The 23,504-nt window shown below is 29.7% G+C and overlaps 1 protein-coding gene across 1 annotated transcript; it reads left to right on the forward strand.

Annotated features, from left to right (window-relative positions):
* The first annotated feature begins 18,782 nt into the window (after positions 1 to 18,782).
* Positions 18,783 to 20,582, forward strand: LOC131610150 (FCS-Like Zinc finger 8-like). Its single transcript, XM_058882026.1, has 3 exons — positions 18,783 to 19,179; positions 19,264 to 19,998; positions 20,245 to 20,582. The coding sequence occupies exons 2-3, from the start codon at positions 19,298 to 19,300 to the stop codon at positions 20,336 to 20,338; spliced, it is 795 nt and encodes a 264-aa protein (XP_058738009.1). The 5' UTR covers positions 18,783 to 19,179; positions 19,264 to 19,297; the 3' UTR covers positions 20,339 to 20,582.
* Positions 20,583 to 23,504: the final 2,922 nt, after the last annotated feature.

Raw genomic sequence — 23,504 nt, forward strand, 5'->3', positions numbered from 1 at the left:
ATGTTAAAATCATATATATTGCCGTCATTTTTATAGCAAGTTTTTATCATTCGTAACTTAGGTAAGGCAAGTCGACTTCCTTAGTCGAGTTTGAATCCCAAGCCAAATGCACTGGTAACACACATGCACTGCACCGTGAGCCGATAAGTTCTATGCAATATTGAGTTTTCTGGACGCTATTACTTGTTAACATTTGGGGTTATGTTACCAGGTTCACCCACCTTTCTACTGCCTGCATTTATCTCTGTAGAATGTAAAAGTTGGACCCCTTTCTGGTGGATCTGTCAGGAGATTGGAGGATAGTATTTGGCTAAACTTAACTTCCACGTTCAATAGTGCTTATAAAAAAATCCAGATATGTAATGAATGCATTCAAATATTGAAAAACTGGTTTTCAATTAGGAATCTAATCTAAACATGAAATGCTCACGGCATGTATTTTGGTAGTTTTAGGTTTATGATCATAAAAAATAGGTAATACTAATCCGCCCCCGGACACTTGTTAATAGATTAAAAAGGTAACTTGAACATTATTTAATAGATTAAAAAAATAAGTTTTTTTTATCTAAAATATATGTATTCAATGCATTGAAAACATAAATAATTAAATTTTTAAAAAAATATTGTGTGTATTCATGTATTATGCATTGAATCTAAAATATTTTTTTTATTTAGAATGTATAATCAGTGACTAGGGGCACTATTAGCATGACCCTACAATATAAATTTGAGCTAATTTAAAATAATAATTTTGATTTGGATTGATTTTACAATTTTGGAATGTATAATCAGTGACTAGGGGCACTATTAACATGACCCTACAATATAAATTTGAGCTAATTTAAAATAATAATTTTGATTTGGATTGATTTTACAATTTATTTTTATGAAATCCAAATCATATTAATGAAGATTAGGTTGGTTTGATTGAATCCAATCGACATGATCAATGATAAGATTTTTTTGTATAATTAAAATAACTGAATAAGTTACGATAAAAAAAAACCTCAATACTAGTTTTTAAGTTGAAGCTTATAATGTGATAAAAAAAAAAGTTGAAGCTTATAATATGAACTAGAATAGTTTGATTTGCGACCAGAGATCAAATTTTGAATGATTAGTCTACTATCTATTTATTACTAAGAAATTGACCAAACTGTCAAAATTACCCTTTCCACTAAAAAACATTACACTACAAATTGGATAAAATAGTAACTAACAAAATCACCCAACCACTTTTCTATTGTCCAATGAAAATCAATTTTTTTGCCAAGTGTCAATTGCATGTTTATGATTCAATTTTTTCTCCCAAACACACATCTTCTCTCTCTTACTTAAAATTTCAAATTTCTTTTACATTTCATTTTCCCACACTTTCTTACTTTCATTTTAATTTTTCTTAATTTATTTATTATCACAAAAAATATTAATAATCTATTTTTAAATTTTAATCTTAAAATTTCAATTTTTTTCACATTTCATTTTTCCATACTTTCTTACTTTCATTTTAAGTTTTCTACATTTATCTATTATCACAAAAAATATTAATAACCGATCATTTAATTATTATCCGCAAAAATATTTAATTATTTCACGGGTCACTATCAACTCAATATTTAATTTTTTAATCGATCATTACACATTTTCTCTATCTTAATTAAAATTTCAAATTCTCTCACTTTTTTTTCACACTTTCTTACTTTTATTTTAATTTTTTTCTCTATTTATTTATTATCTCACGGGTCACTATCAACATAATGTCTATTTTATTTTAATCATCATTGTCTTTATTTGAGAGACAATATCTTTATTTTTAATTTTTCTCCATCTCACGATTTCTTATTATTATTTAATACAATTAAATTTCCATGATTATTGTTTATGTTACATTTATTTTTAAATATATTTTATATCGCATCAAATAATTTTTTTATTTCACGGGTCATTATCAACATAGTAGCTATTTTATTTTACTCAACAATTACTATTAATTGAGAGATAATTTTTATTTTTAAATGTTAATATTTCATTTTTATTATCTCCATCTTATAGTATTTTTTATATGATTATTTAATATAATTGAATTTATATGATCATTTTTCATTTATAATTAAACCATTCATTTTTAATTTATACGTATTTAATTAAATTTTATACAATATTAAATAAATTTAACCGTGCGGAAGCACGAGTATCTAACTAGTTGTATGAACTAAAAGTGATTATTTGAGGAATTTTATTAGAAAACGTGATTGTTTTTTTAAAAAAAAAAAAAATCAGAAACTCATCATCAATTACAGTGAAAATAAAAAACTTTTAACTTAGTTAAAATTGAGAGAATCTCACTATTTGTCCATATATAGAAAGATATGTTCAATTTGAGTGGTTTTTATTTTTTACGTTAACAATAACCCGAGTTGCAACTTTCAATTTGATTTGATTCAATTGACAGTTTTTTATAAAGAAAAGATGAAATAAAATAAACTAAAAAAGTAATCTCTCTTTTTTGTCCATAAAACGTCTGAAAAATTAACTCTGATTTTAAACCTTTCCACCATTCTTCCCTTACCTCTACTATTAAAGCAACATATTATGTTGATTCCAAATTATGATAATCTATTTCGCTAGAAAATCATTGTATTAATGCCAAAAATAAAAAAAAAATGGTTTAAGCTTCAATGCTGTATAATTGTTTTTTTCTATTATTATCATTGGTTAGTACAAGCATCTACAAATCAACCATGCATTACTTAACGTGTTCATGTCGAGGTAGTTGACCTAAGTTTTGGTTTGAAAGGCGTGCGGTGTTTTACTTATGTATGTAACCATTGATTAATAGACTTATTCTGAAAGAAAAAAAATATATAGAAGAGGAATTCATTTTGAAAACCACCTTTTATTAGAGCAGTCAATTTAGGTGATTTTTAAAATTGAAGTATAAATTTAAAGATCTCTAAAATTTATGAGCTAAAATTTTAGAAATAAATGAGTCTTAAAATAAGTAAATATCATAAACTAAAAGTGCACCAAAATTTAAAGAGAGCATTCAATGCTCCAACTTTTTCATCCAATTTATTTATTTATTTGTTTATGAGTTGTGACTGTTAATTGTCAAATTGGTGATAATTGAATTTGTTGACTAATGATTAGAATTGTAGGCGATAGTGATGATTATATTAGAGATTATAAATGGATAAACTAGTGATCATAGGTGGTGTTTGAAAGTAGTTGATGGTAGTTGGCGATAGTAAAAGCAGGGTTGTATTGGTGTTCGGTGGTGGTCAAAATAATGATTATATGTGGTCAGAGTGGTGGTTGGGGATGATCAGTGGTGAGTGGTGGTATCCGGTGGTCGGAGGTAGACGTAGTGGTTGTAGGTGGTGGTCATAGTAGTTTTAAGAATAAGGCCAATGTTCATTGTTTGTGGTGTAATAGCTTTAAAACAAAAACAATAATTTCAATAACAATTTTTTTGGTATTAAGTTTTAGTATTTTTTGAAATTAAGTAAAAAAACTAAATCAACACTAGTTTTTGTATTTGCTAAAAGTACAACGAGTGATAACCCTTTATTGTATAGGGTTGTTAGTTGATTTTTGGGGTGTTAGAACAAACTCACGCAGGAATCTCTTGGGTCCGAATCTCTTGTGAGAGAGTTGAATGTCCCTTTCAACCTCACAGCTGATGTATTTATAGGAATCTCTTGGGTCCGAATCTTAGGGTATGTTTGGATATCATGAAATGAACGGAGCGGAATGGAATGGAGCGGAATGGGATGGAGCGGAGTGGAACGGAGCGAAACAAATATACCATTCCATTGTTTGGAAATTTTATAACGGAATAAGACAAATTATTCATTCCGCCCAAATCGGAGGGGAAGGAATATGGTGGTAAGTGATGGAATGGAATGGAATCCATACCACTCCTTTCCGCTCCGCTCCATCCGTTTTTAAATTATCCAAACAACGGAATATCATTTTATTCCATTCCATTCCGCTCCGCTCCATCCGATTCCATCAATCCAAACAAAGCCTAACAATATTTCTTTCTCTCAGGAGCGTGGAGTATGGATAGCTACTTCCCTTGTTATTCAAGAGAATGTGGCTTCCCTCTTTTGTCTTCCTCTTCCATACTGTTACGGATAGAGACACGTTATTCCCTATGTTTCCATAAATGAGCGAGTAATTCAAGCAACATGCAATATAATTAGGAAATGGGCGTACATTTCTATAAACGAGCGACTATGAAGCTTGTTGGGTGACATATTATGTCTCATTTCCTTAGGAAACCTTTGCACCACCTATTGTGAGCTCTTTACAAATATACCAATACACAGACCCTCAAGCATGAGGGTCTGTAAATGATTTAGTTTAATCTTCTCCTCTCATTAAGATGAGTCACTTAAGCATTCTTGGGACGAGTACCTCATGTGTACTTGGGAAGAGTCCCCCAAGTGTACTTATGGACAAGTCCCTTAATTGTGGTATAGATAAACCTCCACATGCCAATAAGTTGAATCCCAAATTTTTGTTGAGGTAAAACCCCAAACGTCAATTGAGGTGCACATACAATATTAAATATGTTAATCTCTTACACGTGTCAAAGACTTAGGGAATCTTTTTCATCTGTTGGGGTGCCTAGTAAGAGGTTGTTGATTATCCATAAGGCTGGATTTTCGATCCCTATAAAAAGGAGTTTAGTTCCCGCCATTACAACTTTCTCTTATCTTTTTCTATCAAGATTTATGAATTTACCTAAGAATTCCTCAAGCGCGTAGAATACTAATTTTCCAGTTTTCTAAGGCTCAAGCCCTTAACCCCCCATTTTAAGTACAAGTATGTTACATTTTATCCCCCTTTTCCCGTTTTGGTGATAATTAGGTATTTAAACGAGAATAGTAGGAAGGTAGAGGCCTTTAACATGAGAGTTGTTTACGATGTACTTGTATGAAAAGGAAATGATGAACGAACAAATAATTTTGTTAACTACAAAAACTTAAATTTAGGTGTTTTGGGGAGCTATGAGAGCACTATTAGTTCTGAAAGTGACTTTTCTTCTTCCTTTTAATTACCAGGAAACTCCCTGCACCGGATGGCAGCTTCAGACACTAAGTGCTCAAATGTAAAATAGAGAAAATGTGAAAGCTCTTCTAGTATGTGTCTGAGTGATCAGAGTAATTATTTAATTATTATAGCAATGCACACATACCCCCGTAAAAGAGTTTTAAATTTTTAGTTCTACTAAAACACCTTAAGGCCTATAGAGGAACCATCAAGTTGCTTGTGATATTGATCAAAGATGTTCCTAAATATTTAAGAAGCTTATATACACTATCTAATCGACTAAAGTCCTTAACCATTCGATTGGGTAAGGATTCTAATCGATTAAATATTGTATATAAGCTTCTTAAATGTTTAAAAACATCATTGATTCTTAGTCGAATAAAGACTCTCAATCGAATAAGGACACCCCTAATCGATTAAGACATTATCCGCTGTAGGTTTTCCTTTTTGAGAATTAGGATTTTCGTATTTTTGAAGCTCATAATCAATTAACACATGGCTTAATCGATTATGACTTTTAAAGGTTCATGGATCTTTTTATATTTTGCGCCAAATTTTTTATCTATAAGTAAAAGTTGTCTACTCACTTTCAAAACACTCTAGAAACTATATTTCTATATACTTTCTCACTCTATACTCTCTCCTCTCTCTTTTCTTTCCTTTTCACTAAATTTTCTTAATGGTTTAAGAGTTAAAAATATCAGTGAAATTTTGTGTGTGTGTTTTGGTATTAGGGTATTATTATAATTTACACAAGAAGACTTGTCTCTTGTATAATATCTCTTGTGATAAGTTGTTATTTGTTTTGTAAGATAAGCCAATAAAAGCTCTAATTGGGTTCATGAGATTATCCATGTGTAAAATGTCTCATTTGATTCGTGAGAATGTCCGTCAAAATTTTTGTTTGGTTTGTGAGCTTAACCTGGTATAAAAGCTCCTGCCCCGTTTCAAGATTAGCCTGACACAAAATCTCGTATTTAGTTTGAAGGATAGCCAATGTAAAACTCATGTTTTGTTGTAAGTAGGTAGGTTTGTGGGCATAACATGTGAACAACTCATATATTTAGTGGGAACTCTCAAGAAGAAATTCTTATGAAGAGAAATATGCCAAGTGGTTAGGCTGAACCTTTATAAATCTCTGATTTGATTCTCTTAACCATTGTCTTTTTTATTTTCAATATTTATTTATTTTTGTTGTGTTTTCATTATTCCTCTACTCTAATGTCTTTTTATTTACTTTTTTCACTACCTATTTTTTGTTTGATTTACAAAATTGTTTTAAACAATTATATTTATCAAAGAATGTTTACTTGGACGTTGTCTTCTAGACCTCCACAATTCATCCTCTCTTATCTTTATAGTCACTTTTCCAACAATATATCGTAGAACTTTCTAGTCAAAGTGATTTTTTAGGTGAATTGAAAATTTCCCCAATATCTTGAATCTTGTTATACATTGTTCTAATCTATGTAATGTTAGCCATAAATATAATGAGTTTTTCTTTACCCACCTCCCTATCTTCTTGGTCACCTCTGGTGAAAAACCCAAAATACCCTCAATTCGGAAATGCACTTCCGAAACACTTTTTTTTTTAAAATTTGTCTTACTTCGGAAATGCACTTCCGAAAACACGAAAAAAAGGTGTTTTCGGAGATGCATTTCTGAAAACACCCCCTTTTTGAGTTTTCGGAGATGCACTTCCGAAAACACCTTTTATTTTGGGAGGGGGGTGTGTTCGGAGATGCATATCCGAAATAATCCAAGACCAAATTGGTCTTGAAATGTTTCAGATATACACTTCCGAAAGAATTCAATAATTATTAAAAAAATTATAATCAAGGTGAATCAATACAATTAATAGGTATAAAATCAAGGTGAATCAATAAAATGAAGGTGAATCAATAAAATCAAGGTGAATCAAAATTTCTTAAACAATTTTAAAGTTAAAAATTATTTTATTAACTTATATAAATCAAAAACATTTTAATTCCATAAGTAAATTTTGAATTATATAGAATTAAATATCAAATTTATTCATTAAATAAAATTAAGACAAAATCTTTTTTTAATTTTTTTAAACTAAATAAAAAATTATATCTCATTTTTAATTATGAATCAGGATAGAAATATATAAATACATAATAATAATTATTAATTTTGTAAGTGAAATATATAAATATATAATATATAAATATATAATAATTAATATATAAATATATAAATATATAATAATTATTATAAATTAAAAGACTCATTTTTTTAATTTTTATAATTATTATATAAATATATTTATAATTAATATATCATAATTATTATATAAATATATAAATATATAATAATTATTATAATTAATATATAAATATATAAATATATAAATTAAAACACTCATTTTTTTAAATTTTTTTGTAAATACATAATAATTATTATAAATATATAAATATATAAATAAAAATTATAACTCATTTTGTAAGTGGAATTATTTTAGTTTTTTTAATTAAAATTATTTTAAATTTTAAAATATGAATCAAAATAGAAATATATAATAATTATTATTCATAACTCATAAATTATATCAAAATATATAATTATTATTATTCATTACTCATAAATTATATCAAATTTATGATATATGAATTAATTAATATCCTAAAATTAATTTTTGGGATTTTTAGATTTTTTTTTTTGTTTTTTCGGAGATGCATCTCCGAATTAATCAAAATCCCAATTTTTAGGATTTTTTCGGAAATGCACTTCCGAAGTCTGGAAAAATTTAGGAAAAAAATAATTCGGAAATGCATTTCCGAAGCAGGGGTAAATTGGGTTTTTCACTGGGGTGACCCCCATAGGGAGGTGGATAAAGAAATTTTCAAATATAATAAGAGTACTAAGTAAAATGTTGATAAAAAGTAGTGTGATAGGTGTCCTCATTTACTCATGGAAGTAATCGTGATGAGATTGAGAATCTCATATTTAGCATGGACATTGAATTTTATATAAGTGACTTATGAAGTCCCAGTTACTTCTTTGACATTGAATTTTCAACAATTATGAAAGGTCTTATGGTTCATCAAAAGAAGTACATCAGTGATATCCTAAAGAGATTTAATAAGATGAAGTACAACACATGCATCAAGTACTTCTACGGAAGCAAATTAAAAATTAAGCAAAGATGAAGATGAAAAGAATATGTATAACAATGTATATAAGCAAATGGCGTGTTGCTTGAGGTATACTTGCAATTCCATACCAAATATATGTCACAGTGCATGTGTGGTGAAAAGATTTATGTAGGAACCTAAATTATCGCATATGCACGCAATCAGGAGGATCATGAGATATCTTACGGTTCAAATAGATTATGGCATCTTATTTCCAAAACTTGGATGCTAAAGGGATAAGTTGAATGGTTGTTGTGACTCGGATTGATGTGGAGACAAAGTGAAAAGAAGAAGCATAATAAGATATGTGTTCAAGTTGTGCAGTTCTCCGATTTCATGCAGTTTATCAAGGGATATGACTTCAATTGATGTTGGTTGAGATGAATATAGGAAAAACAAAATAAGTAGAACTAATGTTTAGAGATCAAGTAAACATTAACAAAATTACTTTGACATATTACAAAACTGATGATCAAGTAGCTTATATTTTAAACAAATCACTCAATATTAAAAAATTCAAAAAAATGAGAAGCATGTTCAATGTAATCAATATTGCAAATTTTTTTAAATAGTGTTGAAGTGTAATTCAAATCTAATTGATTAAGTTAGTTAACTTATTTGTTACACAAGTAACAAACTAACTAATCTAGTTTGGTTATTGGACCTTGCATTATTTGTAAGCCCAACTAATATATAAATGACCATTATTAATTCATTAGTGAGTATAATCTACTTAATCTAAATGCAAGGTTGTCATGATGACAACTTTTGCAACAACCCTAAACCTAACAATGAAGTGTCACTCTAATATAACACTAATGTTGACGTGTCAATCACTTAAAATTTCTAATATTAATTAACTATTTGTATTATAATATTTTGAAATAAATAGTTAAATTATTTTTTACTTTTATAGTATTATAACTCAATAATTAAATACACCACTCCTTGAAAATTTAATATGTAACATTTTTATTCTTATTAAAAAATTAATAAAGAAATTATATTCCTATTAATTTTTTTTAGCTTTTTTATATTCATTAAAGATACCATAAAGTACTATTAATTTGATTACTCATTAACTAAATATAAGTTCATTTCAAAAAATCTTCAAAACCTCTAATTCATGAAAGTTACATAATTTTATTATTTTGCTACAATGTTAATAAATAATTCTCTTTTAATTATTTAATAGTTAATTATTTTTTAAATGAATACATACACACAAATTTATACGGAAAATATAATATTCTGAAAATTATAAATGACATTGGTAAAAATATAATATAAATGATAATAAATTTTGATATAATTTATTTGTTGTCTTATCTTCCCTTGCATTTTTGTTAAGATTAAAAAATATATAAAATTTAGTTTAAAACGATTAAAATTTGATATAAGTAACAACATTTTTCGCTCTGCTTCCTCTGCTAGGGTTGATGACCAAAGCGAAGCGGCGCGTCGGCCGCCCTAAATCCACGGTGGTGGCGCAGCCAGGGACAGCGGAACGCACTACAGATACGCCAGTGCCACAGGTACCACCAGAACATCAGACGGAAAACATTGAGAAGATGATGGAGAATAAGAAAACACCCACCCCAGCGGTGGCTAAATCGCCGGAAAAGGAACAGATTGCTACTAAACCTTGGGTGGAAATCTTGCAAGGAAATAGGAATCTAAATCGAGGTATGGCTGTTGAGTTTGTCGCACCTGAAATCATCAATGGAGCAGAAAAGATTGTAATTGAAGAGTGCGATGTCACAGAGGAGGTGAACTATTGGGATAATGCAATCATTCTCTTCGTGCGGGGTGAAACCCTCTCTATGCACGCCGTTAAGAATTTCATGGAGAAGTCGTGGAATTTTGTATCCCTACCGGAGCTCTACTTCAATGACACTGGTTACTTTATAATCTGGATCAAGACACATGAGGAACAAAGCCAGGTGATGGAACAAGGGCCTTACTTCATCTATGGTAAACCATTGTTCTTGAAATATTGGTCTATTGATTTTGAGATAACTTCTGATTTGTTGCGTGTTCTTCCTATCTGGATTACATTGCCGAATTTACCTCTGCATTTATGGGGAAGCAAGAGCATCTCTAAGATAACTAGTGCTGTGGGACGACCCATTACTACGGATGAATGCACAGCTAGAAAACTCAGAATCTCATATGCGCGAGTGTTAGTTGAGGTTGATATTACTAAACCTATCAAAGAAACTATCACAATTCTGGGACATAATGGTAAAGAATGGGAGCAAAAGATTGAGTACGAATGGAGACCAAAATACTGCCAAACATGCCTTAAGATTGGTCATGACTGTTCAACTAAGAAGGAACCTGAACATAAACAGATGAAGAAAGTCTGGCAGCCAGCCAAGAAACCTGCAGCAGCCATACAGAAACCAGAGACGGGCCCTGAGAAACCAGTTATTGTGACTAGTGAACCTCCTAAGGGTACACCTGATGAAGTATGGACGGTTGTTGGAACGAACAAGACAGACAAAGCCAAAAAGAAAATCATCTTCACACCTTCTATTGAGATGCCAATACAGAACAACTTCACTCCACTAGGAATTGGAACTATTCTGGTGGGGGAGAGTAGTAATATCAAATGATCTCTTCTTGGAACGTTAGGGGTATTAATAAAGAAGCTCGACATCGAGAAGTTTGCTTCTACTTCTCTACTTTTCAGGTTCCCATCATTGCCTTGCTTGAGACCCGTGTTAAGAAAGATAATGCTAATAAAATTCGTAGAAATTTTGGTAGTCGCTGGTCCTATTTGGATAACTATTCCCACCATCAAAATGGAAGGATTTGGTTACTGTGGAAGGACCAGGAGATTAATGTTAATTTGTTAAAGTGTGAGGAACAATTCCTTCACATTGAAGTCAAGAATCTCAATAATCAGCTCCTCTACCATGCCACCATAGTGTATGCACTCAGCCAACCTGATAGAAGGAAAGTTCTGTGGAATCAGATTGATCAACTGGGCTGTGTTACTAATGTTCCATGGATTTTATTGGGCGATTTCAACAATGTCCTTACAAGCCAAGACAGAATCGGTGGTAATCATGTACATACTGCAGAGTACTCTGACCTTGCTAACATGATGCACAACCAAGGTTTGTTTGAAGCACCAACTAGAGGGTGCTACTATACATGGTCTAATAAACACTCAGCTGACCCCATTTACTCGAGAATTGACAGATTGTTGGGGAATTCTCAATGGTTCCAGGCCTACCAAGATGTTATTGTTGAAGTGCTCCCTCCCAATATCTCGGACCACTCCCCTATCAGAGCTAGATGGCTGGTGAATGCTCCCCGGAGGAAAAGCTTGTTCAAATTTTTGAATTGTGTTACCAATAAAGAGGGCTATCTTGATATTGTCAAAGAGAATTGGAATCAAAGAGCACAAGGTTATGCTATGCAGAGGTTATGGTTTAAGATGAAGAGACTGCAACAACCACTGAAGTCCCTACAAAAGAGCTTTTCTAACATCCAGATTCAAATTCTTAAAGCCAGACAAGATCTCAATGAAGCACACAAATACCTGGAGTCTAATTTGTTTGATGAACATGCAGTTATGCAGGTGAAAAGCTTGACTGATAAAGTGCTGGAACTGTCTCAAATAGAGGAGCACATTCTGAGACAGAAATCTAAAGTAGATTGGTTGAGGCTTGGAGATGGAAACAACACATTCTTCCACTCCACTGTTAAAGAAAAGAACAAACAAAAAATCATGCATACCATTACGTCTTTGATAGGGATGACTCTTAGCACTAAAGAGGGAATTACCAATGAAGTGCTTGATTTCTACACAGCCTTGGTGGGTACTGCATCTGACCAGATGACTGGTATACACCTGCCAAGCATCATGAGGGGCCCTATCCTATCTAGAGAGGATGCTTTAAGTCTGATTCAACCCATCTCAGAGGTGGAGATTTGGGATGCACTGGATAGTATTGGCAGCACCAAAGCTCCGGGATTAGATGGCTTCAACTCCCATTTTTTCAAGAGCTTGTGGCAAATAGTGAAGCATGATGTCATTGCAGCAGTACAAGAATTCTTCACTACTAATCATATGCACAAAAATCTTAACTGTTCTTTGATCACCTTGATTCCTAAGTCTGCCCATGCTCAAACAATTAAAGATTGGCGCCCTATTGCCTGCTGCAACACCTTCTACAAAATTCTGTCAAAGATTCTGACTAGAAGGCTTAGTAAGGTCATTCATACCATCGTTAATGAGAATCAATCGACGTTCATCCCTGGCAGAATAATACACGACAATATTATGCTGGCGCAGGAACTTGTTAGAGGGTATGGTAGGAAATCTGTGTCTCCTCGTTGTATGATCCAAATGGACATACAAAAGGCGTATGATACCGTTGAGTGGAAGGCCTTGGAGCAGATCATGTATGCATTAGGAATACCTCACAAATTTATAATCTGGATTATGGCATGTGTGTCCACAGTTTCTTACAAGTTTGCTATTAATGGTGAGCATAGTGTGAGCATTAATGCTTAGAGAGGTCTGAGGCAAGGGGATCCCATATCCCCCTTGCTCTTTGTTCTTATCATGGAATATTTGCACAGAGTACTCCAAGGACTGAAGGATGAGCCAGAATTCAAATATCACCCAAAATGCGCTAAAATGTCAATATTGAATGTATGTTTCGCTGATGATATCTTACTTTTCTCCAGGGCATATGCAAATTCCATTAGGCTGATCATGGGGAAAATTAGGGAATTCTCGCAGAGTACCGGCCTTCACATGAGTGCTGCAAAAAGCAAAATTTATTTTGGTGGAATAAACAAGGCTTGCCAAGAACAGCTTCAACTAGAAACTGGCTTTCAAATTGGTGTCATGCCATTTAAGTATCTTGGGGTTCCACTTGATAGCAGGAAGTTAACTGTCCTTAACTGTCAGCCTCTTATAGAGAAAATGCTATGCAAGTTCAAACATTGGAATACTCGTATGTTGTCTTATGCAGGTAGACTCCAACTTATCAAGAGCGTCATAACATCTATAGCGAATTATTGGCTACAGATTTTTCCTCTTCCAAAGAAGATTCTAAAGCATGTAGAGAGTCTTTGTCGAAGCTTCCTCTGGACTGGCCATGAAACTGTCAGCAATCGAGCACCTATTTCTTGGGACCACATCTGTGATCCAGTCGCAGCAGGTGGCTTGAATATTACTGATCTAGGTGTTTGGAACCGTGCCTCGATTGGAAAGATGCTTTGGAACCTCCATACAAAGAAGGATAGGATGTGGATACATTGGGTGCACCATTTCTATATGAAGAACCATGATGTTATGAATTTCATGCCTAAACCGTCAGCCTCGTGGATTATCAAAGCCATGTTCAAACATAGAGATGTTTTATGCAATTTTGATGCTTGGAACAAATTTGCAGGTACAAGAATCTATAGAACGAGGATGATCTATAGTGAATTGCGTGGGATCCGGCCTGATGTTCCATGGAAGAATATTATCCGTGGGAATTTGGCAAGCCCTCGTGCCGTCTTCAGTCTGTGGATGGCATGTAATTGTCGGCTCAACACAAAAGACCGCATACAGAAGATAGGAGTTCATACTGATGGTATGTGTGTTTTCTGTGATGCAATGGAGACATGTGACCACCTGTTTTTCGACTGTGCTGTCACGAAAGTTGTTTGGCAACAAGTTCTAAACTGGTTGAAGCTGAACCATATTCCACAAGAGTGGAGTAGAGAACTACGGTGGATCAGTGAGCATACTAAAGGTAATAGCAAATCTGCCAAGATTCTTAAAATGTGCATAGCTGAAGCTGTTTACTATATCTGGATTAAAAGGAATAGGAAGGTGTTTACAGGCCCAAATGAGGAGAATTTACTTGTTCAGGACATTTTGTATAGGGTAAAAGGGAGAGTGGCTCATAACAGTAAACTCAATTTATTTGTTGATGCCCTTGATTAGCCTTAGTTAGTAGCTTATGCCTAGTTTTTATGATACTTGGATCCTTTGGATCAGTTTTGTACCTCAACTGTTTTTTGGAATATATATATCCTATTTGCTCCAAAAAAAAAAATATATATATATATAAAATTATAAAAATAATTTATAAAGTTATTCATAATTAAGTTTAAATATTGAAAACAACATTTTAAACATATTTTAGTCAAAAAATATTCTAATATAATACAAAATTATAATAGTCTTTTTTATACTAAATAAAATTATAATAATATTTCATATACTATATCTTTTGGTCTTATTTTCCGTCACATTTTTATTAAGCAAAGATATTAAAAATTAGGTATTTTTATATAAATGTACATATCCTTATTATAAAGACAATATAATATAATTTTAAGAGTAATAATCTATTTGGTTTGAATTATTCTAAACATATAATACGTAAGTTTTTTCTATTCCATAACTTCCTATTATTATTAGTTTTTTTTAGTTTTTTATATCCATTAAAGATACCATTAAGTACTATTTTAATAGGTCCTTTGTGCAATATTTATTATTTATCAGTTACAATTTTTAAAATATATAAATGCATTAATATAAAAATTTGTGTCCACTTATTTGCTTTACAAAAATAACAACTTTAATTTTTCAGTTGAGAATATAAAAAGATATACTTTAATGTGCAATTTTAACTATCCCATCAATATTTATTTAATTTAAGATCTATGCATTCATTATAAATACCTAAAGAAATGATCATCAATCTCATTCTCTTTTTTCATTTCTCCTTTTAAAACTTTCTCCTTCATATCTTTTTTCATTTCTCCTTTTAAAACTTTCTCCTTCATATTTTTGAATTTACAATGCTATTTGTAAATTGGTGTAATATATTATTTGAATTTACTTTCTCCTTCATATAGTTAAAGAAAAACTAAGAAATTTATGTAATTTTTAAGGCTTTTATTTTTCTTCTTACTTATAATACTTCAATTTTATTTTCTCGTGTATGTGATTTAAATAGTTATGATTTCACTATTTTTTGAATTTTTTAGATTGAATCACATTTTTATCGAGAAAAAAGTGAGTTGTTAAATCATATTTTATTATAAGATTGAATCTTGGATTGACAAAGATTAATGGAGAATTATGCTAATATATTATTTGAGTTCTCTTTTAATTTGCTATTATTAATTGAAAGTATAAAAATATTTGAAATTTCAAGTGCATTTTTTTAACTTCAACTTTTTTTAATGATATCATATAGGAGATTTGATCAAAGACTTTAATTTTAACTATAGAATTATAAAACATAGTAAAATATTATTCAATTATAAAATATATATATATATATATATATATATATATATATATATATATATATATATATATATATATATATATATATATATATATAAAACCTTTTCTATAAGGAAATCATTGCTTATATTGACATTCTTAGCCATTTATTTACTCATTATTTTGGTAACCGTTATTCATGACCATCAATCTATATAATAATTCTCTATTTATTTTATTGTTTATATTATATTTAATGAAATTTATTTACTCATTATTTTGGGTACTCTAATTCATGGTCATTCACTTTAAATTTAATTTTATTTCACTTATTACAATAATTTTTATATTTTTTATTTATTAACATTATTAATTTTGATCATTTTGTCTATTACTTTAATATTAGATGTTTCTGATATTTCCTTTTTTATATCAATAATATTTAACTATTATTTTATCTATTTTTTAACTATAATTATTTGAAAATATTTGTAACAGTCAAATTAAATGTGTAACGATTAAATTAATAAAAATTTGTAACTGTTAAATTAAAAACAATTGTCACTGTTAATTTAATAAAAATAATTAAATATTTTTATATTATTAATAAAATAATATATTAAAGTCACTAAGACATTAACCATGCATCATTTTACTATTTATACTAAATATCTAAAACACATAGAATCCGATAAATAGCTAAAAAAAATTCTAACCATAGAATTATAAAACATAGTAAAATATTATTCAATTACTAATAAGAATATAAATATAAATTTTAATAATACCTAATTCTTTAATGATTTTTTGTTGTAAAAAAATTTGTAAAAAGTTTATTTTTCTTGATTTTTTAAAACACATCTATTTGAAATTTTGTTCATTCATACCATTGAATAACATCACTCTTTATGCTATCCATATCTATTTTCTTTCTCAATAAGTTTCAATTTTAGTGTTCTATAGTCCTTTTGTTTTCATTATTATATTTTCAATTTTATAAATTAGTAGTAATAATAATAATATAATATTCTACTGTCTCTTTTTTAAAAAATAAAATAATAATAATAATGATAATATTAATATTAAAAATAATAATAACAAAAACAATAACTTATACCACTAATAATACTAATAATAACAATAGCAATATTTTATACTACTATTTATAATAATAATAATAATAATAATAATAATAATAATAATAATAATAATAATAATAATAATAATAATTAATAATAATAACATTCTATACAAGATTTCATAAAAAATATTCAAAGTCATATAATATATGATGTAGCAGCAGCAAAACACATCTATTTGAAATTTTATTCATTCATACCATTAAATCCATAACATCACCCTTTTTTATTCCACCAATATCTATTCTCTTTCTCTTCATAATCAGTTTCAATTTTAACGTTTGACCGTTTTTTATTTTCATTATTACATTTTTAATTTAATGGTACACGGTTTTTATTTCATTATTATATTTTCAATTTAATTGTTAGACGGTTTTGTATTCTCATATTATTACATCCGTTATAAACTAAACATAATTCATATATAATTATGGGTCTGCATCCACCAACTTTTTGTGATCTTTCCCCAAATTTTATTCTGCACATAGTTTTTAGATTTTATATTTTATTTCCTGGCTCATTATTCTTCAATCAAACCATTAGCTTTTATATATACTTCAACCATCATCCAAATAATTTCTAATTGACTATGTTATAGTCACCTAGATGTTCTATTGTTGGCTACAAATTTCTCACCGTTGACACCTAGACTTCCTTATATATTGGAAGTCATTATTTTTCAACAATTTTCTCTTCAAATTGCTACAACTCCAATCACCTTCTTCCATCAATCTAAATCTAAAGGATACTACTATGCACTTTAAGCAAATACAAACAAAAATAGTTTTACCCTCCTTTTCAATTTCTCTTCTACATGTAATGGGAGATAGGCATTCCACCGTCAAGTGTGACCACTTTTTGCGATGATTGGTGTTAATAGCTTTTACTAAGATCTCTGGTGTGTGATTATTTTTCCACACACACAATCATAGCTTTGTACAAATATATAATTTTATATTTTCACTTATTATAAATCCAAATATTTACATTTGCCTTAAAAATTAGAACCACAATCAATTTCATTGAGCTGTTAAAGATTTAGAACATCTTCTATAATACATGAATGTCTAAACAAAATAACAAAACAAATATCTAAAAATAATTTAAAAATAATTTGGCCAAACAATATACATTGATGAGTATTATAATTTTAAAATGGAGTTTATATATCATTTAGTATATCATTTTATTCTTTGTTCTTTTTGCTCTGTAGATATTGATTTGCTATATTAATGTATATTTAACAACTTTCTTTACTGAAATAAGTTTGATATACAGTTAACACATGATATATAATTATCTATATTGATTTTTCATATTCTCCATCAAAATTAAAAACATTCATTACAATCACTAAGAAAAGTTTTACCACAATCAGAAAATCATTTTCTCCACTTACATAAATTAAATAAAAAAGTCATGTAAATGATTAAGAAACATATATTTTAAATATTTTGTCTATTGCGTGTGAGATTTATAAAATATCTTATTTTATTTTTCCTGTTGCAATTAAAGTAAAACTTTAATTATTTCAATATTATACAGTATTATAAACTTAAAAACAGACGATGAGGTGTATTTAAAAGACAATTATTTTAGAAATGTCTTATACCTTATTCAATTATTAAAAATGATATTATAGGTGAATTCTATGTAATAATTCATAATACTTGAACTATTTACCTGATTGTGTTCAGTCAATGCAATTACTTAAATATTATTCATAAAGTTAATTATTATAAATTTAGAAAACTCCTATTTCTTTTGGTCAATTATTTCTTTTGGTCAATCATTTTTATGTCACACTATTTCGCTAAGATGATAATTAACATATTCTAACCCAACGTTAATTTCAATGCATCTATGTCTAAATTCATTTGGCGTACAACCGCGCAACGCGCGGGTTTCAATCTAGTTCAAATGTAACACAATAAAACTTGAATGCGATTATAAAGTACAAAGCACACAAATTACTTCTACATTCTCTTCTTTTATGCATGTGTGTAGTTCTAAGTTCTAACCGTTATAACAATCTATATTAAACAAGAAAATAAAAAAATTATACACATTAAAGTTCACAATATAAAGTCAAATTAAGGATAAATATCTATTATACACATGGCAATACATATTTTAGCATATATAAAGTAATAATACCGTTTGATTTTCATGCACACGACACCTTTTGCTTCTCTTCCATTTAACACATAACTGGCATATGAATCCAAACACGTCTCTCTTTCTCTTTCTCTCTCTTCCAACTCTTAAGTTCAAAGCTTCACCCTCCAATGCTTTTTAAACAATTACAAACTTTGCAGAACTAGATCAAAAAAAGCAGAAAAAAAAACAGCTAGCTAGTATTCATAGAGATTGCTGAAAAGATTCTAAAGTTGCACTTTGTTCTTTGTCATGTGAAGTATCAAAACTGTTCCTTGATCAACAACAATTCAGTACATAACATGGCAGAGCTTCTATTATTCACATGTCTTTCACTACTTTTTCTTATTACTCAAGAGAATTGACAAAAAGAAAAACACCCTCTATTTTTTTTTCTTTTCCTAAGGTGAGTTTGCAATTAATCACTCATATAATATATAGTTTTTATTTATTATTATTGTTATGAATCTAATTATTATTTTTTTTGCAGTGAAATTTTTTATTTTTGGAGAGTACTTATTATTATGCTGCTAAGAAATAGATCAAGAGCAGTGACTAAGCCAAATATAATGGCTGATCACACTTCTCAACAATCTTCCAATAATCAAAACTGTGCTAAAAAATCAATCCCTTCTCTATTTAATTCACCAAAATTATTCAGAGATTTCACCACCAACAACAATAATACAACTCTCTCAGAAGCTTTGAAAAGTCCAACTTCAATTCTTGACACTAGAATATTATTATTATCAACTTATGGATTTGGAAAATCGTTTTTTCATGAAAAGAAAATCCAAACAGCTTCCAACAAAACCTTCTCATCAAGAAGCATTGGTCTTGCTCTTATAGGTAATGATGACTCAGTTGATGACAATGATTCTGTTGAACCAAACAAAGGAAGTGTTTTGTTTGGAACACAGCTTAGAGTTAAAATTCCATCTTTGCCCTCTCCTATATTTTCTTCAATTGAGTCTCAGTCTCAAACCAAAACTAAAGAGTCACCAAGTTCAATGTCTTTGAGTGAGATGGAGCTTTCTGAAGAATATACTTGTGTGAAATCTCATGGACCTAATCCAAGAACCACTCATATTTTCAATAATTATGTTGTTGAAGAGAGTTATTGTTGTTTGCCACAAAAATCTGACTCGTCTTATGGTAATTTCCTTGGAGTTTGTTACACTTGCAAGAAACATCTTGAGCATACAAAGGACATCTTTATCTATAGGTAAATTTCATTTCCAAGTTTTCCTATCTTTGCATTTTGCATTAGTACTACTTATGAATCACGGGCACAAACACCAGACAAATCACTAGTACAAACACTAGACACGATATTGACACTGATGTGTTGACATCGATAATAATTTTAAAAAACGATAATTACATGTGTCGTGTCAGACACATGACACAGTTTTATCCTGAGGTGCCGGTATTACAAATATTCTAACTATAATTGTGTTTTAATTTTCAGAGGAGAGAAAGCATTTTGCAGTAAAGAATGCAGGCACAGAGAAATGGTGATAGACGGTGTAGAAAGTTCAGAAGAATATGAAAGTACTAATTAATGCTTAATTTTGAGGATGATAATTAACAAGGAAGGAGAAAGTGAAGAAACAAATTTTCTATTATTCCTCATTATGATATCATGACTAGGTTGATAGTAATAGTAATAGTAATAGTATATTTCTTTGTAATAAAAGTAAGTTTTATTTTTGTCCATTTTGAAGGGTATTTATTTGTTTTGTTGTGTGTGTTTGTTTTTGAGCTCTCCAATGGAAATAATAGAGATAAGAGAGGGTGTTGAGTTAATTCAAAGTGATGACTACTAATTTGATTGCTTTTGGTTTTTGCCACCATTGTTTTCGGATGAAGCAGAAGATGATGTGTGATTGAAAACATTGTTATTTTGTCTTTTCTTTTTCTCTTATGATAATGATGGTGCTGCCTATTATAATGGATGGGGACCGATTTTCATTATTTCTCACAAAGATTCCCCTCTTTGCATGTACTCTAACTAACAATAATGGATATGCATCAAGAGTATAAAACAATTTTAGACACATATATCAATAAAAACAAAGTGATACTATTATAATATATGAAATGAATAATGTCAAAGTGAATTTTAGTGATTATATAGATATTTAGGCTTTTTAACATTTTTGAACTTGAGTTATTTATAGATCAATAAAACACATAAATTGTTGATATTTAAAAACTCAGTCTTGAGTTCAGTTGATACTTTCGAACGAACATCCGACTGTATAGATGTATGTTCGAATATTTAACATCTCACTTATTTTACGTTAAAAGTGAGTGAAATTTCAACTACTACATAATAGATCAACAAAAATTTAAATGTGAATTAAGAAAAATTCATATGGGTTGAACTTCAAAACTTATGACAAAGTTAGAAAGTTCAACATGCTAGCAAATTTTTTAAATTGTATATAAAAAAGTTTTCCATCCGCAATAGAAATATAACTTATATCACACAAATATAAATCAACTCATTATCAACCGAATCAATTTGATAGAATATTACAACAGAAGTTTTTATGCATCATCTTGAATATTTAGTACATACAATATTACAATTAGTATTAATACATATAAATTAAATTTTATTAATACTTTCATTATTTGATTGAGAAAATATTAAGCAAAAGAATTATAAAAGACAAAAAAAATGACAATGACACAAAAATTATAGATTTGTTAAATGTCATTTTCCTTACCCATTACTTCATTATCCAATTATTTGAATATTAGGTTACGGTTAGAAACTTTGATACGCATGAATAATAGAGATTAGAGATTACCCAAATTTCAAACTTTGGATTAAACTTTATAAGACGTTTCCCATTAATTTAAACCAAAATTATGATTCCTCCTTAAACACATTCTGACAGACATATTAATTTGTCCTCATCCATTTCCTTATTGTAATGCCAACATATTATTACGTGGCAATAAAAAGGTATAAAATAACTGGAGTCATGATTAAAGGAATAAGCAGAAGCAAATGGAGTTGAAAAGCCAAAATATTTATATGTACCAAAAAGAAATGAAAAGAAAAAAGCTTGAAATAAAGTTGTCTATATACTATGATATATGATTATATGTCTTAATGTGCCCCTTTTGTTTCTTGGAGTTGCCTACATATGGTTATGGTTATGATGATAAAAGATTGAATCATTGGCTTTATACAATTATAGTAAACTATAGTTTTGGGGAAGATGGAATTAGAGGTCCCATGTTTCCATTTTTAAATTTATGATGGTTGCTTTTGAAAATATATGTTGTTTTTAAGTGATTTATCTCCGAGTTGAGTTAAGTCTACAAAGTGCTGACTCACTACTATTCTCTAACATAGAATAGTAGTAATAACAATTCACGAGAATATATGATTTTGAAGACTATGAATTTTGTTAAAATCTGAAAATAAAATTCACGAGAATAAATTTCCACACAAAAATTCGCAATAAACTAAAATATAACAAAAAAAATTTATTGACATCAATTACACCGACATTTAATAACCAGTTCGATAAAACAATCTACTCATGAGAAAAAAGTAGTTATTTGATTCACTATACTTTCAAAAGTTGTTACTAAATATTACAAATGAGTTAAAAAAATAGTCACGTAAGTTTCCAAGAACAAACTTTATTTTTTACTTAATTGTTTTTCAATCTCTTCAACTCTTTATATTTGAATCACACCAGCTCAAGGTGTTTAAATAAAAGTATTTTCTAATTCTCTTAGATACCGTCAAAGGTTTTCTAAATATCAAGAACAAAATCATAGAGATTTCTACCCTTGGCTCTCTAAGTTTTTCATAGGATATTCACTTTCTCTCTTTGTCTTTCAGACTACATTTTGAAGGATGTGATTACAAGAATGACATATATACATATTTATAACTATTGAAACCCAATGAATCTATAAAAAATCCAAAACATAGCCATTAACGAACAAATTCATGGACTTAAAGTGAGAACCCCAAAACACAAATTGAGAATATCAGACATGACGATTAAAAAGCGGAACCACTACGATCGACCCGAACAGTCGCTTGGCTAAATCGGTGCAAACCATAGCTCATTTGCTTGTTCATCCACCGCCGATCTCTATTTTTCTACCGTTGTCGTGTAGTTCCAGCGTCGCTGCCACCTGACATTTCTAGGTCGTCGTTCTCCGCCTCGATGACCTTGCGCCGCCTCTTCGCCGCCTCCGATTTTTTATTTCTGGAAACCTATTTCCACTGGCCACCTTTGTCGGACCATCTACCTGTGGCTCTGACACCTTCTAAAGACCTCTTGGTTGTTTTTACGACTTTTTGGTTTATGAAATCTTGAAATATGTTTTCTAGCTTGCTCTTCATCACTTATAACTTTAAGTCATTTTTCAATAATATCCACCTTGAATTGAAACCTAGTAACACTACTACAAAAAATGCATTTCATGACAAATCTTTCACCCCAGCCACTGAAAATCTGAGGTTAAATGACCTAGAATGCACCATTATTCATTATTATTAAAAAAAAGATATCGTATACCTCGATTTTATCCAAACCGACATAAAATGTTGCTCAAGATTTGAGTTTCAATTTCTAACTCCTGCAATTTTAAGTTTTATTTAGAACCAAAAGGCGCCTATATTTGACAAATCTGTTTAAGATATTGTCAACACTATATATCTTGTTCTCTTTCTTGTGAAAACATTTG

Source organism: Vicia villosa, linkage group LG6 (assembly GCF_029867415.1).
Source record: "Vicia villosa cultivar HV-30 ecotype Madison, WI linkage group LG6, Vvil1.0, whole genome shotgun sequence".
Taxonomy (NCBI): domain Eukaryota; kingdom Viridiplantae; phylum Streptophyta; class Magnoliopsida; order Fabales; family Fabaceae; genus Vicia; species Vicia villosa.